The sequence below is a fragment of the Lytechinus pictus genome, chromosome 2 (assembly GCF_037042905.1).
Source record: "Lytechinus pictus isolate F3 Inbred chromosome 2, Lp3.0, whole genome shotgun sequence".
In the NCBI taxonomy this organism is placed as follows: domain Eukaryota; kingdom Metazoa; phylum Echinodermata; class Echinoidea; order Temnopleuroida; family Toxopneustidae; genus Lytechinus; species Lytechinus pictus.
Genome location: NC_087246.1, coordinates 33,875,652 through 33,892,962, shown reverse-complemented (window position 1 = coordinate 33,892,962; position 17,311 = coordinate 33,875,652). Strand labels below are relative to the sequence as shown.

The window sequence follows — 17,311 nt, the reverse complement described above, 5'->3', positions numbered from 1 at the left end:
GACCACACTATAGAACACATCATCTTTCACCATGGTTGACTTGGTAGACTGGTAGGAAAAGAAGGAGCAAACTTTGACATTGGACAAAATGGTAAAAGTCATAAAGGAAGTGAAAGACCATTGAGCTAATTTTGTTCATATTCTGTTTTTTTTTCACCTTTAAAAGATCTGCACTTGTCACTTGAGGATTTTGATAATTGATAGAAAGACATTTATTATACAAGATTTGAGATTAAATTATTAACACGTGTTTGTGGTACAAGATTCGTGATGGATTGGTTTACGTGTACATGTAATTCTTTTGCAAATTTGTAAATGTTTCATGAATGTTAATATAGTTATTTGGAGTAACCTTAGTGTTGCCTGGTGAGTGATTTTACTCCTCCATTTATGGGAGCAGAGAAAATGAAAGGACTACACTCATTTTTTTGCATTAAATTGGAGGGCTAGGGATTTCCAGCTCCAATAAGTGCAATGGAAGTAATGTAATTATTTCCTATGTTGTTTATTAATTGAATAGTACCAAATACCGAGCAGAAGTCCTTCATGCTGAAGCCCTAGAATGTCTTATTTCATTGGTAAGTTTATTTTTAAGCTTTGTATAGCACAACTTTAAATCATCAACTACTTAATTTGGTCCAGTCCTTTTCTCATATTGCAATAAACTGTATTCTGCATAGTTATTGCAAGGGGTATTAGTGTGAGACCACATATAGTGGGAGTCCGTTCAGTCTCATTTCATTCCTAGGAAGCTAGTTTTTATAGTACATAATTAATACATGTAGCTTGTATTTCCACCCCACCCTCCAGAGATTGTACACCTTGGAATAATATAAGATTTAATTTGTGCTCATTTAAATTGCAGATGGAAAGTGACAATGTTTGATTTCAGCCTGAATTTGTACCTTGGGGACTATCTCATGTTGGTACATGTAGGTCAGTGATCAAATACAGAAAACGATTCGAACTGAACAAGGTTTGCTCGAAAATTTTGTATGCCTCAACCACAAAAGTTGATCCTGGAGCCATCAACCTATCCATCCGTCCGTATGTATAGCAAATACTCAGCGAAATTCCAGGTATTGATGCAGCAATACCCAAGGACTATTTTCTTCTAAGGTGATGATTGTCAGAGATTAACCCATAAAATTTCAGGTGTTCGTCACAATTACAAGGTAGTCATACATTAAGAATCCTCTGTGATGTAAAGTTGAAACTCTAGAAAGAGTAGAGTTTTGGTTTAGTTATGTCAAAAATGTTCTGCTCATACATGTACATGTAAGTCAATATCCTATCAAACTAAATTTGAGGTTAGGGGCAATATACATGTAGCAAAGGCGGTGTATTCTACATGTATACCGTGTATAATAGTTTTTTTTATGTGTCTTGCAATTTATCCTGTTTTTTTTAGATGCCTTTTGAAACATTTATGTGTAAAGACAATTGAATTGTAAATCAATAATGCAAGGAAATTGACCTGGCTGTTACGATTAATTCAGCTAGTGTATTAGCATAAACCTTTTTTCTAACATTGCCATTTTGAACATTTTAATTGCTTAACATTCTTGATAGAATATATTGTAGACTATAAACAGTTTGTAGTCATTTTGTTGTAGCTAGAATGGAAGAATAGAAATGTGTCACCATAAAGGATGATATAATTTGATATTCGCCAATGGAGGTCAAAGATCTAGGTACACAGTTAACTGAAAAATAGAGCTAGAGGCATCGTTAGTGTGATATCTTTTCAGCTATATTTCACCAAGGAGTTAGAGGTGATATCTCCTTGATTTCACTGAACATTTTAAGCTTTCAAGTTCAAACATAAAGAGGATGCATGTATGGATCACCATCTATGAAAAGATGATCTATTTGGAGTGAGTTACTAGTTGTTGTATTTCATTGTTAATTGTTGTACATGAATTCTCACAAATTGTACTTACTCTACTTATTGATAATGATTGAGCAACCTATTTCCCTGTATTACATAATAATGACCTACTAATGAAATTTGCACCTTTGTGTGAAACTAAATCTTTGTTGACCTTGATGTCAGTATAATGAACTTCATTTGTTATCACCACAATAATTTAAGCCAGATCTGGGACGTCATCTGGATCTGCAACTAAGAGGACAAGGAAGGGAAATCAGCTCAAGCTAATATCTGGAAAGAACAAAGACGGAAACAGAGGGCTGCCATGAGTACGCAGAAAAAACGGCCAGTCAACGAGAGGAGGAAAGAACTACTAGTATATGCTGAGAAGAAAGCAGGAGAGACGACAGAAGTCCAGACTAAAGAAACAGCATACAGCTCGGACAGCGCCAAACGTAAAGCCATCTAAAGATCATGGAGTGTTCTTTCCGAGGCACCAAAGAAGTTTTGCCGCGGTTCTCTCGACTATTGTTGAAAAATCGATACCAAAGAGGAAAAAAGCACTTCAGTAGAAATGCATATTAAGTCCTGTGGGCCGTTTCATAAAGCTGTTCGTAAGATAAGAGCGACTTTAAGAACGACTGGTGAACCGTTCTTACGCGCTAAACCATGAACAATGTATATACCATTTACCACAAGAAAGGACCACCAGTCGTTCTTAAAGTCGCTCTTAACTTACGAACAGCTTTATGAAACACCCACCTGGATCAAAAAGGAAGTTGTTTTTCTACAGAAAAACTTCTTGTCAAATACGTCCTTCAACAAATCAGAATGAAGAGAACAACAAAGGCTTTGGAGCTACAGAAGCAACTTCACCACTTGACAGTCGTCAAAAACAAGCTAGAGAAGAAAACTGCCAATTTACATCTTGGGTTGGGTTGAGCTCGAATTTTCTTACCAAGAATGCCACAAATGACGGCTAAGTTTTCTGTATTATGAGTGCTCTACCAACATGCAGATGTTGATGTATGCTTTAATAAATTGAAATTATGTATACAATGCGGACTGACTGCACGATATCAATGGTTACGCTCTGAAACTCGATTTGGTTATTCTTTTCAACACATGCAAAACCTACATCTCATACAGTATGTAGGTATAGTGCAACGCCGCAATAGAACATGCAAGCATTTTCAGAGCATTATTCCTGAGTAATCCTGAACACTTCTATTTCAGTTCTGAATATCATATAACATTTTGCAAGCTTCAACATATATGCTCTACACTTTTTCAAACAATAAAAATGACATGTCGAATCCATTATTCAAATTTGATCATTAAAAAAAAGAAAACTGGTATTCTGTAATTTTTTTCCCAGTAAAGGCAAATCATAGTTAATATTGTTATGTAGCTGAAGTTAAAGTGCAATCAACAGCTATCCTAATAACAATATCTCATTCCCATCATCATATAGAGCTGTAGGCTCTATATGATGATACCTAAATACCTAGTGGTTCAAAATCAAAGAAGAGATTTTACTATTGATGACAAATATGAAATCAAATCATATACCATATTTTTTGCAGTGCATTCGTGAAGGCATTATCAATAAATATATTACATTCTTAAAATTTTATGCAGCATTTTCAGGTTGTTTGAAAATAATCATTTTCAAAATTGCAAAGGATCCAGTAAATACTCTGACCTGACTTCAAATATCAGGCCACACCCACTCAAAATCCATTCAATGACAATACACTGACCTCAATTTACATACGAGGCCCCTCCCACCTCCTAATATCCTTACTGATCAGCTGACCCCACATGATACTGTAGGGGTGAACAAACTCTGTTATGTTGCCTCGCCCATCCACCATCTGACGGCCCTCATTGGCCCACTTGAATAGACAGCCCTCCATATTGAAGACTCTGATCCTTGGACATTTCTCTTTAGAGGGTTCTGTTGGCTGTGAAATTGAATGGTTTGTAGCAGTATCTGCATATTGAAAACAAAATGGGAGATATAAAGGAGGGTCTGTTAGTAGCAGGTGGATTGAGTATTTACTTGAGCATCATAGCTATAACTATATTGTTTCTATTCAAATTGTACTTTTTTTTTATACAGGCCATTGTCTTTAACATTTTTTTTTTGGCCTGAGGTTTCACATCCTTGCACAGTTCCTGTAACATTTTACTGGCATAAGAACATGGTTGGTTGGACTGTGCGCTACATTTGTGCTTAGTGGCCACGGATGATTTGAGTAAAAAAAAAGTTTTTTAACATCCATAACAATAAAATATCTAGGACCCCCTATTCAAGTTGCTGATAACTATGTTGGATGCATTCTTAATAAATTTTCTTTTCATGCAAGAATGATAAATACAAATTAATGGTACCGATTAGAAGCTATTAAATATCAATATTGCCTTGAATGGGTTAGTAGTATATCAAACTACCTGTCTTGTCCTTCTCAGCTTTGAGTGCTTGCCTCAGTCTGTTTGCCAATGCCGATGATCTATAGCCAACAGAACAGTACATGACAACTTGGATGGGTTTGTTATCAAGACTAGCTGAATCATCTTCAAAATCAAAGAGTAACAATAGAAATGATTAACTCTAATTGCAGACCTTCATTTTGAGGAGCGCCCGGCACTCCTACCGCGCTCCTAAAAAAAATCATGAGAGCAAAAAATCGTGCTCCAAAAAAAATAATAATAATTGCTAAAATTTCACATTTTACATCTTTAAATCCATGAAATGGCCAACTATTTTCCATAATTCCTTGAAATTATTTTGATTTAGTTGAAAACTATCGGAAAAATGAAGAATATTCAACTCAGTAAATATTGTAGTCCTATATGTAGATTATCATGGCAACACCATGGAAGTCTACAATATTTACCGAGTGTAAGTTCAAATCGGAGTCGGGAAAGAGGTGAATATTCTTCATTTTTCTGATAATTTTCAACTAAATCAAAATAATTTCAAGGAATTATGGAAAATAGATGGCCATTTCATGGATTTAAAGATGTAAAATGTGAAATTTTAGCAATTTTTTTTTTAAGCAGGAGCGCGATATTTTGTAAACGTATTGACCCAGGCCTTGTTTCATCACAGATTAATTAATAGTTACACAGCTATTGTATATACGATGTAAAGAAAAATCTACAATTTATCATACATGTATTGTACTGAATTGATTTGAGCTCCTCAAGGAGAGCGATTCTGAGGAGCTCAATTGAGCAAAAAATAAGGAGAGCAATTTATAGAGCTCCACGAAATTATAAACGTGAAGGAATGTAATTGTATTCAAAACTTAACCATGCTTTTTTTTTTTTAGAATGTACCAATTATACAAAAATGCTCAATCGCTCCATTAATACACCTGCACTACACCTATGTGACCTTTTTTTTTACACTTTTGTTCTCAGTTCTATGATGCTTATTTACTTTAAAGCTGGCATCGATATCAAGCAGCCTGCTCACAATGAGTGCATCTTATGTTCACAAATAATAATTATTCTTTAATGGGGGGGGGGGGGGGTGGTACAAGAGTAAAATTCCTGTAAATCTTTTTCTTAAGTGTCAATATATACTGTATAAAATAGGTTTAGGCATTTCATCTGCAGACCCGCCAACCTCTGGGAATGAAAAATTGTATTCTGTGATAAAAAAAAATGTATTTTTCCCAATTAAACTGTATTTCATAATAAAATGCGTGGCGCGCACGCTCATCGCGGCACTCAAGCTGCATGCAAGCTAAAATGTGCACTGCTCTTGCAGTTGAAAAAGCAAACAAACATTGAAACGTGTATATCTCACTCTGTTTTAACAAAATGATTGAAAAAAAAAAAAGTTATCTGAAATTATATTGATCCAATAATCATATTTGTGTAAGTTTTATGAAATAGAGACATATAGAGATGATTTTTCTCAATAAATTACGATTTTGAAAAAAAATATATATATATATTTTTTACAAAATCGTATTTTTTAAAGAAAAAATGTCCTGGTGGGCAGCTCTGCATCTGTCACACTTTATCAATTTGAATCGCGTAATTGAATGCAAAATAAATTCAATCAGACGAACAAACATAATGCCTAACCTTTGACGAGTTGATCTTGAATAATCTTCTTGACATCATCCATGTTCTGGTTCCCTGGATCAATCCTCACAGCTGAAGGGATGTGACTGACATTGTATTCTGCTTCAGGTCTTGCATCCTGTAACAATTCATGAACAGGGAGAGCTCTTTTATAAAGCCGCTCGTACTGTTACGCATGGACTTTACAAACTACTGGAAAATGGCCTTGCACCAAAATTAATAAAGCAATAGGGCAAATCTGTAAAATAATCTAAACTGTTTTGTACATCCGACCCCCATTTTTTCCCAAGTTTTACTTCACTTCATAAACTGACCAAGTCATGATCACTTGAGAGTAGGCTATTACAGACTGTCAGAAGAACCAGAAATCAGAGATAGAAAATTTCATGAAGGTCTCACATACGGTGATACATGGAAAATGTATTGTAGAATAGCCCAATAATTATATTAAGTTTATTTGTAGATCATTATTATTGTTATAAATCCAAACTTTATAATTTGCCAAAAACTGACATTGGTTATAGAAATTACTAAATACCCACTTTGTTAAAACACTGGGGAAAATATGAGGTGTCTCATTTATACTACAAGCTCACTGCTCACATCAGCTGAATCATCAATCAGATTTACAAATCATTTAAACATTTTGGTTCCTAGAAAAGAACACCTTTAGATGAATGGAGTCATGGTCTAGATCTTAAAAGGAAGGACTCACCACGATTACAAGTCCTGACTGTGCCTCTTCGGGTCTCAAGAGTTCCTCCACCTCCGCTGTGGAAATATTCTTTACTGCAGGATACATCTTCTTAATCCCACTAATGACCATCTGAAAGCTCAATGATGGACTGGTGGAAGAACCACTCTCACTAGCTGGAAGGAAAAACAACAAAATATAGACAGTTAAAAGAAACAACTGTAATTTGGCTTAATGGCTCTGCATGACCAACTGGGTACTACTAATTATTTATAATCACATATTAAATTTTAGTATTTGTGAAATAATAATATTTATCTATAAATTGTTCTTCAAACCCGCATCGCTAATCGGATGTACGTCATAACGAAGCGGTTCAAGGGTCAGGTTGTATTGTATGACAAACGGATCGAGGGATCTACAGGAGATCGGTCTGGTAAGAAACGTCTCTTTTTACCATTTATAGTGAAATAATCTTTATCCCTTTATACGCATTAGGCGCATCAAGGTTCATAGATAAATAAAATTCGACCCTACAAACCGATTTCACCCTCTATGGATTTCCTAGTGAAATCCATCTTTGTTTACATGTGTCTCTTATACATATATGGCCGGCGGTTCAAGACTCCATGATGAAGAAGTATATGTCAAAATATAAAAAAAACATCATCATGCAGTCCTCAAGACTAGTTGGCTCCACTCACCAATACATAGACTGGAGAGCTTGGAGGCCCGTACGTACAGACGACGCATTTAGCAGTAACGTTAGATTTAACATTCGGCGGAAACCTGATTTTCGGATTGTTTTTCAAATCACATTATAAAAAAGAAATTACATCCAAATTTACAAAAAAATATAAAATTCAGAAATATTGTACCTTAGACCGCAGTTAATACCGCCAATTCCTTTCAAATGATGATCAAAACATAGTCATCTTCGATCCTTTCGTTGGTCAATGTAAGTTGCCGTCTTGGATGACGTCATCATCCTTACAGACATATTTACCAGTCGCTATATATCGCGATTTGTGCCGCTGCTTTGCGCTTGCATGTGCGTGCGTTCGGAATTTGTCGCTCGCATTGATTAGCCAGGATCAAAAATTCTAATCGGAAAGCCTTGAAAAAAAGCACAACTCGTTGAACGTAGAGGGCAGCAACACACGGCTGCCATTTTTTCCTCTCCTGCAGAAAAATTTAAAAAATAAGGAATAATCATCGGTAACGTATATTTTCTTGCAAGAATATGTATAGTATCAAAAGAAAGATAGAGTCTAACGAAAATAGTGGGCCTTCGTTCAAGACAATATAAATTATGTCATTTAGAATTTACAAAAAAATAAAAATTGAGACGAAACCTGGTCGACCGAATTGGGAGAAATGATCATGATTAAAAGTTACACATGCAGGCTCGCACTAACACTGTATTCTGTAACAGTAACACACTACCGTCGGTGAATGGGGATGATCAGTAGAAGCGCACGGCCAATATGGGAGACTCTCCAATATGGGAGACAATCTCCCTTATTGGAGACTTGCTTTGCAAAAAGACAAAAGAAACAACACCAACAAAAGCATGATTTTTTCCACTCAAAATTTTGTCTCACTGAGGTCAGAAGCCCATTTGTTTTGTGTGTGAATGACAAGAAAAATCCTTATCAAAACAAAAGTAGACGGTGAATTTTTAAGTAACGGACTATAAACCGCACCCGTGGATTAACCGCACCCCAACTTTGGACCAAAAAAAAAAAAAATCCTCACATTATATTTGAGGTACGAAGAAACAAAAACTAAGTTAAAGATTTCAAAGTATCCAAAGAGATTACCGGTATGCGGAAATCTGCTGTTCTTGATCAATTCATCTACAAATGTTTGGAAGAAAGAAAGGTCCCGACAATATTGGCCACTTACACACTCACTCACCTCACAGTCACAGTGTACACACACACAGCACTGCCGTTATTGTACATTGCAAACTACGATACGGTACCAGTACATCTTATCAAATAATGATCTGTGTCTTTCCCGCCGTAGGAGGAAGAAACATTCACATTTCTTGCATCACAAACTCACAATCACTTTCAGAATTTGTCTAGCATTCGACGTCTTAGCATGAATTTTGGATACGGGATTACAGGAAGGTTCAAGAAACAAAGAAATTGGCATTTTTTACAGTTGTTTTGACTGCGTCATGCCGTCACTCTCGTTGCGTGGTGTACATGGTATCTTATGAAAAGCAAACGGGAAAGAAAAAATAAGCTGGCGCGAAACGGGACTTTGGAGGGGATCGAGGGTTAAAATGAATAGCGCCAGCTTAAGTCGCACTATAACCACAATACAACGCAAGCTAGCTCAGCTAACTCAACTCTCGCGCTCGCTCAGCTGTGACAAAATATTACCGAGTACCGGTATGCTTGGCTTCTCTTTGGACTTAGCCAGGGAACTTCGCTGCTTTGAACCTAGCCAGGCGGCTTCTAGAGAGTAAAAATCATTTACTAACGTAAGGTTACTCTCATACGAAGCCAGGCCTTCTATCTCATAGACCCACACAAAGGAAGCCAAAACCTGAAACTTTCACCCCCGAGATTTCTACTTTCCTTCTAAAAGATCTAGCTCTAAATCATGTACATGGGATAAAACTTCATTTCCGACATTTCTACGCTCTCGTTGTTATTTTTAAAACAAGAATTCATCAAAAAAATGAAAAAATATTGTGAAAAGACGGAAGAGACTTGCCCGATGTTTACGCCGCCATCTTGTTTCTTATTGTACTTCCCCAACGTTACGGACGCGAGCGTCGCGTAACGTTGGGGAAGTTAGAGCTAGATCTTTTAGAAGGAAAGTAGAAATCTCGGGGGGTGCAGGGTTGGGCGGTAAATACCGGTAGCGGTAATTACCGGTGGTAAATACTGGTAAATACCGTCCGGTAAATAAGATGGGCGTCCGGTAAATATGTAAAAAACGGGAAAAATATTTCTCAATATGATTTTTGTTATTTAAGTGTGAATAAAGCTCAGAATTCTACTGTATGTAAGGAGTTTTAGTGTGTACATGTATCAGTGTGTACTAGTGGTTGCTGGTTTTGAATTTTGATATTGCTTACAGAAAAAGATCTTTTTGTAGCCTAAAAAATTACACAACTTGGATTATGCCATTTTTAATTTGTTAAAAGAACTTTGTTGAAGCATACACAAATATTAAAAAGCATGACTTATACAAATGTACACAAAAGTGGAAAGAGGTGTCAAAAGTTGTTTCCTGTAAGAAATATAAAATGAATGCAATAACAACATAATTGACATACTTTAGCTACTGAATTTTTAATTGGGAAATGTAAAATAAATTACTTGTACAGTTTGTCATATTCATATTGATTGAAAGCTATTGTAAACAAATCAATCTTGGAGCACGCTCCATTGTTTCCCTTTACAATAGCTTCTCTTTTTAATCAGTCATAGCGAGATCAACAAAATTTCAAAAGAACGTCTGGTGCACATTGAGACAAGGATATCCTCGATATACATGTATGATGAAGGATATAGCAGAGATAGTGACATCAATGAGGATGACAGATAAATTGAAGAATTTGACAATGAAAATGGGGTCCCAAATGTAAATGATAATATTTATGTATTTCATTGTCATTTGGGGGAATTTAGGCCTTTTTCTAAAGGTGGGGCCCGAAAAAATCCCATACTTAAAGTGGCTATTAACCCTATCTAGGCCAGGGGGGGGGGGCCCTCGGAGGCCCCCCCCTCAACAAGTCGCGCGATATTTTCGCCGCGCAAATCTTTTTGACCGCGCTACTCGCTGACTTTTTACTTTTAAGTCTTGCGCAACTTTTGAGACCAACTTTGCGTCACCCGGGTATGCGGTTCCGAAATCGCGCAACGTTATGTAAGTGCATGTCAGACCAAAAATTGCTCAAAAACGTGATTTGTGTACAAAGTCAATAGAAATTGTGTTTTCAACCAAAAATCATAAATCATGATTATTTTTAGTTTTGCTGGTCTAAATGTATGTATTTTATGCTGTTTAAGATCTTAGAAGAGTCCCGAACGGATTTCATTGAAAAAACAATGAAAAACAAAGGGTCCAAAAAACAAAGAAATATATAAGAAATTGCAAAAAACAATATAATACATAAGAAATTGATCTGATATCACAATTTTTTCATGTAAACTTGCTAAGAACACCACAAAGAGTTTCTATGCCAAAAAATAGAACATTTGAAGCTTTATTTATGGAGTTAGAGGAAAAAGTATGATTTCGCATACTAATTACGCATAAATTAGCATAATTACTTAATAACAATTAGCATGAAATAAATTACTATACAATTTTGTAGATTATATCCCAGACAACCTGCGTGCCAATATTCGGCGCAATCGCGTGGTCGACGGCCGAGATCTCAAGGGGGGCCTGGGAGGCCCCCCCCCCCGCCATATGAACTCCAAAAATACCCCGGCCTAGATAGGGTTAAGTTGAATCACATTGAGTCTACACAATTTTTCACACATTGCAACTGTGACTATATGACGAAAAGATAGAAAATGCCCCCCTGCCCAAAAAAATGTGCTTTACCAATTCCTTCCCCTAAAAATGAGATATACAGTGAATGTAGTTAGCTGAGTACTATTTGAAATTGACAATAAATATACACCGGTATGTTTTCTCCAAAAAATGTACACAAATGACAGATTTAACTGATCTGAATAGAGTCAATAAATAGGCAAAAAACTTAATGAAGAACATCATATTTAAATTAGATGTATATTTGAGATCTTTTTAGTATTTTATTGTATTTTTCCAGCATTTCATGATAACAGACACAGATAACACCCAAACACAAACATAAACACACACACAAACACCCTAACACACACACACACACACACACCCTCACACAAATGGTACACACCAGAGCAACCATACTCACCACCTTTGTTTTGATGTTCAAAATTTGACAATCCCTATAGAAAAGTGAGTGGAAAATCATATTTCCCGGTGAAAAGTGGTAAATACCAGAAAAAAGCGGTAAATACTGGTAAATACCGCTTATTTCCCGGCGTCCGGGAAATAAGCCTCCAAAGCGGGAAATATGCCAACCCTGCGGGGGTGAAAGTTTCAGGTTTTGGCTTCCTTTGTGTGGGTATGAGATAGAAGGCCTGGCTTCGTATGAGAGTAACCTTACGTTAGTAAATGATTTTTACTCTCTAGAAGCCGCCTGGCTATTTGAACCGAGAATAAAGTCGAAATTAGTGTCATGAAGGTGGGTGCGTTTGTTATAATCGCTTCTCATTACCCGCGGCTCATACCCCTCTAAACAACATTGCCCTGGGCGGCTATGCCCAGCCACTCGATGTGTTGTGAACTGGCAGACGTCTTACATGTTCGAGAGGGGTTACGACGGCCTGGCTCAGACCCGTCACCGTGGATAAACCGCACCCCCGACTTTTGCTTCTATCCCGCTGAGAAAAAGGTGCGGTTAATAGACCGTTACTTACGGTAGACGGTGAAAAGGGGTAATTTTTAATGAGGAATCTGCTTATCACATATTTATTTGCTGATAAGGTAATCCTTTTGCAGCAAATGTAAACAAAGGAAATTGGTCTCCCAAACTGGAGACTGTCTCTGATATTGGATACCCAAATTCTTTACAAAAGTCTCTGATATCAGAGATAATCTCCCACATTGGAGACAGTCTCCAATATTGGCCGTGCGCCTCTAGTCTCTACTGATGATAATAGTAAAATGTCAGAAATTGTTAGACTTAGATAAATCCCCAGAAACGATGGTTATTCCTGTCTACATGATCGCGAGCCATCTGTGTACGAGGAGAAATATAAAATTAAAATGTTAAAAGAAACTCCTCGAAACAGACAGCAGCCAGTCTATGAACGTATTAGACCAAAAGCTTCGGTCTCTGTTATGTTGGTTGTTCAGCTGAACTCCGTTGGTTCACTCACAAAATACAGAGACCGAAGTTCTAGCGCGATCTGTACAGGGGACTCAATGGCCATATGTTTATGTGTACTAAGTTCGGATAAAACAGGGCAGTGAAGTTGCGCGACAGCCGAGTTAAGTCACTGTTTTTGTTCCTTTTAACTCGATTTTCCCCGATTTTGGGCAATTAATGCCAAGAGGGAATTAAGCTTGTAACCGATTTTGCAATCGGCAACCGATTCCATTCGATTTCACCACAATCGGCAATCACTTGCAGATCTTCGATCATGCCCCTTGAAGGAAAAAAATCGAAAAAAAAAAAATCGGCGTAGATCTGGTTACAGTGCGTGATCGCTCACAACATATTTCAAGATTGTTTTTGAGGTGCTAGCTATTTAGAGGTCGCATTATTCAGGGAGAAAGACGCGGTATTATCTATGGCGATGTTTAAGAGGATAGATATCTTCTCTTCCAACTCATGGTGATAGTGGATGCCGCCGTGAACTTTGAAAGGTCGTATTACCGACGGAGCTCACTGCGTTACTCTCTTACATCGTTTATGATTATATACATTTTATTTTCAACCTCGTGGTGATAGCGGATGCCGCCGTGAACTTTGAAAGGTCGTATTTCCGACGGAGCTCACTGCGCTACTCTCTTACCCCCTTTATAATGATATAAATCTTCTCTTCAACCTCGTGGTGATAGCGGACCCCGCCATAAACTTTTAAAGACTGTACTATTGACGGAGCTTATTGCGTTGCTCTCTTACATCGTTTATGATGATATTCATTTTATTTTCAACCTCGTGGTGATAGCGGAAGCCGCCGTGAACTTTGAAAGGTCGTATTATTGACGGAGCTCACTGCGCTACTCTCTTACCCCCTTTATAATGATATAAATCTTCTCTTCAACCTCGTGGTGATAGCGGACCCCGCCATAAACTTTTAAAGAGTGTACTATTGACGGAGCTTATTGCGTTACTCTCTTACATCGTTTATGATGATATACATTTTATTTTCAACCTCGTGGTGATAGCGGGTGCCGCCGTGAACTTTGAAAGGTCGTATTACCGACGGAGCTCACTGCATTACTCTCTTACATCGTTTATGATGATATACATTTTATTTTCAACCTCGTGGTGATAGCGGGTGCCGCCGTGAACTTTGAAAGGTCGTATTACCGACGGAGCTCACTGCGCTACTCTCTTACCCCCTTTATAATGATATAAATCTTCTCTTCAACCTCGTGGTGATAGCGGACCCCGCCATAAACTTTTAAAGACTGTACTATTGACCGGAGCTTATTGCGTTACTCTCTTACATCGTTTATGATGATATTCATTTTATTTTCAACCTCGTGGTGATAGCGGAAGCCGCCGTGAACTTTGAAAGGTCGTATTATTGACGGAGCTCACTGCGCTACTCTCTTACCCCCTTTATAATGATATAAATCTTCTCTTCAACCTCGTGGTGATAGCGGACCCCGCCATAAACCATATAAAGACTGTACTATTGACGGAGCTTATTGCGTTACTCTCTTACATCGTTTATGATGATATACATTTTATTTTCAATCTCGTGGTGATAGCGGATGCCGCCGTGAACTTTGAAAGGTCGTATTACCGACGGAGCTCACTGCGCTACTCTCTTACCCCCTTTATGATGATAGACATCTTCTCTTATACCTCGTGGTGATAGCGGACCCCGCCGTGAACTTCAAATTGATTTGAAAACGCTAGCTACCCAAAACATTTTAATAACATATTTCAAATCATCGTGCGTGCTCGCGTCTTCTACTTCATTTTAATTGCACTTGCGACTTTAAGATGATGCGTCGTAAGAGATCATTCCAATAATTCTAAATCGCTAGCATCTAAAAATACTTCTAAAAGATGTTCCGCCGATCGTTCATTAACCTGTGATCTATGAGAAATATTTTCATTTTATTTTCCTTTGCGCCTTTGCTCGGAAGATGCGTCTTTCGTTTATCTTTCTAATAAAAATCACTCGGTTTATTTTAAAGCAATAACACCTCAAAACCCCTGGCTTTAAAATATGTTCCAAACGATCGCGCATGTTGGCGACTTCCATTCCAATGCATTCGTCTTTGTGACTTTGTCAGGAAGATGCGCGCGACCGCGAACAACATTTTGATGTATTCCTTTGTTTTTAAACATCGCCGATTCGATTTTCGATTCGATTTCGATTTTAGAAGCTTAACTGCCGATCCGATTTTCGATCTGATTTTTGATCCGATTTACAACTTAGAGGGAATATTATTAATTTGCATTTCGGTCGCGTTAATTTTCAATTTGTTTGATTCATTAAAGACAAAAATTGAAGAGCCCCGACGGGGGGATTTTGCATTGTAAGTCCCCTAATGGTGGCTGCACGATAGCGAGCCGTCTGTGTATGACTATGAGGAGAAATTTAAAAAAATTTTAAAATTTAAAAAAACTCCTCGAAACAGACGGCTGCCAGCTGTCTATGAACGTATGTGCACTGCTAGTGCACTTTCGCACCAGCCGACGAAATTGAGCTTTTTCCACCGCCTACACGCCAGAGCAGCAGGCGCGGAGTCAGGGAATGTTACCTTAAGCTCTATTCCGCAGGGCATGACGGGTGCGAAAACGCACCAACGCCAGGCGAGATTACGACTCATTTCAATTTCTCTTAATCATATTCCTACTCTACTCACTTATCCCCCTTACCTGACAAGAAACTCGACATTGCATCAACGATGTACCGGTTTCTATATGGTCAACAGAAAAGGCCTAGTTGAGTAAATGAAATTTCATGGCATACTTTCGAGAATCAGTTCCCGGTCCGGTCGTATCCGACATGTCTGACAGCATGTTGCACATTTTGTACTTAAACATGCGCATGCGCAAATCTGCCCCGTGTGTGTGTGTGTGTGTGTGTGTGTGGCCCAAAGTGGCCCAAAGGTGTGGCCGTGGCGTATCGAGGCGCGGCGGTAGTACGTATTTAACTCTATGGGCGGTACCTGGACGGAGCTGTGCGGCAAGATCCACGCTGTAGAAAACATTGGGTAAAATTCCGGGGTAAAATTTTAACCAGCACGAGTAGGCCTATTATGTGTCCAACCAATTTGGAGCAGTATTTTACACAATGCGGGAAGCATATTGTCCAGTTAGGTTAAAAAATAAGTAGCAATTACTTGAAGGACAAGTCCACCCCAACAAAAAGTTTATTTGAATAAAAAGAGAAAAATCCAACCAGCATAACACTGAAAATTTCATCAAAATCGGATGTAAAATTAGAAAGTTATGACATTTTAAAGTTTTGCTTAATTTCACAAAACAGTTATATGCACATGGGATGCACATCCTTGTGGGTATGCAAATGAGGAGAATGATAACGTCATCCACTCACTATATCTTGATTTTATTATATGAAATAGGGAATATTCTATTTTTCTCCTCATTGTCAAGTGAAACAATGCAATTCCTCACTGAATATGTGGAATGAGCATCGTCTAATACTATATGATTCAGTCAAGTTAGTCCTTATTGTCAAATTTATAAAAAATGAAATATTGTATACTTCAAACAATAAAAACAAAAGAAATAGTGAGTGAGGGGCATCATCAACTTTCTCATTTGAGTTGTGCATATCACTGTTTTGTGAAAAATAAGCAAAACTTTAAAGTGTCATAACTTTCTTATCTTACATCCGATTTTGATGAAATTTTCAGCATTTTTCTGGGGTGGACTTGACCTTTAAAGGACAAGTCCACCCCCAACAAAAATTTGATTCAAATAAAAAGAGAAAAATCCAACAAGCATAACACTGAAAATTTCATTAAAATCGGATGTAAAATAAGAAAGTTATGACATTTTAAAGTTTCGCTTAATTTCACAAAACACTATATTCACATCCTTGTTGGTATGGAAATGAGGAGACTGATGACATCACTCACTCACCATTTCTTTTGTATTTTATTACATGAAATATGAAATATTTCAATTTTCTCCCTGAAACAACAATTAATTCCTCCCTGAACATGTGTAATTAGCATTGTTTAATACTATACGGTTCAATCAAGTTGGTCGTTATTGTAAAATCTTTTAAAAATGAAATATTGTATAATTCAAACAATAAAAAACAAAATAAATAGTGAGTGATGGACATCATCGACTGTCTCATTTGCATGTCACTGAGTTGTGCATATCACTGTTTTGTGAAAAATAAGCGAAACTTTAAAATGCCATAACTTTCTTATTTTACATCTGATTTTGATGAAATTTTCAGCATAATGATTGTTTGATTTTCCCCTATTTATTCAAATCAAAATTTTTTGGGGTGGACTTGACCTTTTAGAATGGGCAAAATTTTCATCACAAATAAAAATGCCCCGATCGACATATTATAGGCCTACCCGCATGGAGATGATTTTACCCATTTTTTAGGGGATAAATAACTTTTTTAGTGAGAAAAAAAATCATTTTTATTCAAACCACCTATATGTAACTGGTACAAAAAATGTTAAAACGGCTGTCACGATTTTCAACTCGCCGTACGGCCGTCGTAGGGGAAATGTGACTGCGCCATATGGGCGGGTATGATTTTTTTTAGCTGGAAAATCCATGTCGGGCAAGAGTTCCATAATTATGCACCCCAATTTTTTTCGATTTTGACCTCAAACTTGGGTAGTTTTATTGTTCCATTGTT

At 37.3% G+C, this 17,311-nt stretch overlaps 1 protein-coding gene across 2 annotated transcripts; it reads right to left on the bottom strand.

The window, feature by feature from the left end:
- Positions 1 to 154: 154 nt before the first annotated feature.
- LOC129254365 (uncharacterized) lies at positions 155 to 15,506 on the bottom strand. 2 transcript variants are annotated; one of them, XR_010297870.1, is made up of 6 exons: positions 15,331 to 15,506; positions 6,696 to 6,850; positions 5,981 to 6,098; positions 4,331 to 4,453; positions 2,636 to 3,869; positions 1,389 to 2,461 (listed from the first exon to the last, which is right to left on the bottom strand). XR_010297870.1 is itself a non-coding variant. In XM_054892827.2 (5 exons), exons 1-5 carry the CDS (start codon positions 15,347 to 15,349, stop codon positions 3,643 to 3,645), a joined length of 642 nt encoding a protein of 213 aa, XP_054748802.2. In that variant the 5' UTR covers positions 15,350 to 15,492; the 3' UTR covers positions 155 to 3,642. The 2 variants fall into 2 exon arrangements, 1 of the variants encoding a protein (XP_054748802.2); XM_054892827.2 differs by having other exon boundaries at positions 155 to 3,869; positions 15,331 to 15,492.
- Between the last annotated feature and the right edge of the window lie 1,805 nt (positions 15,507 to 17,311).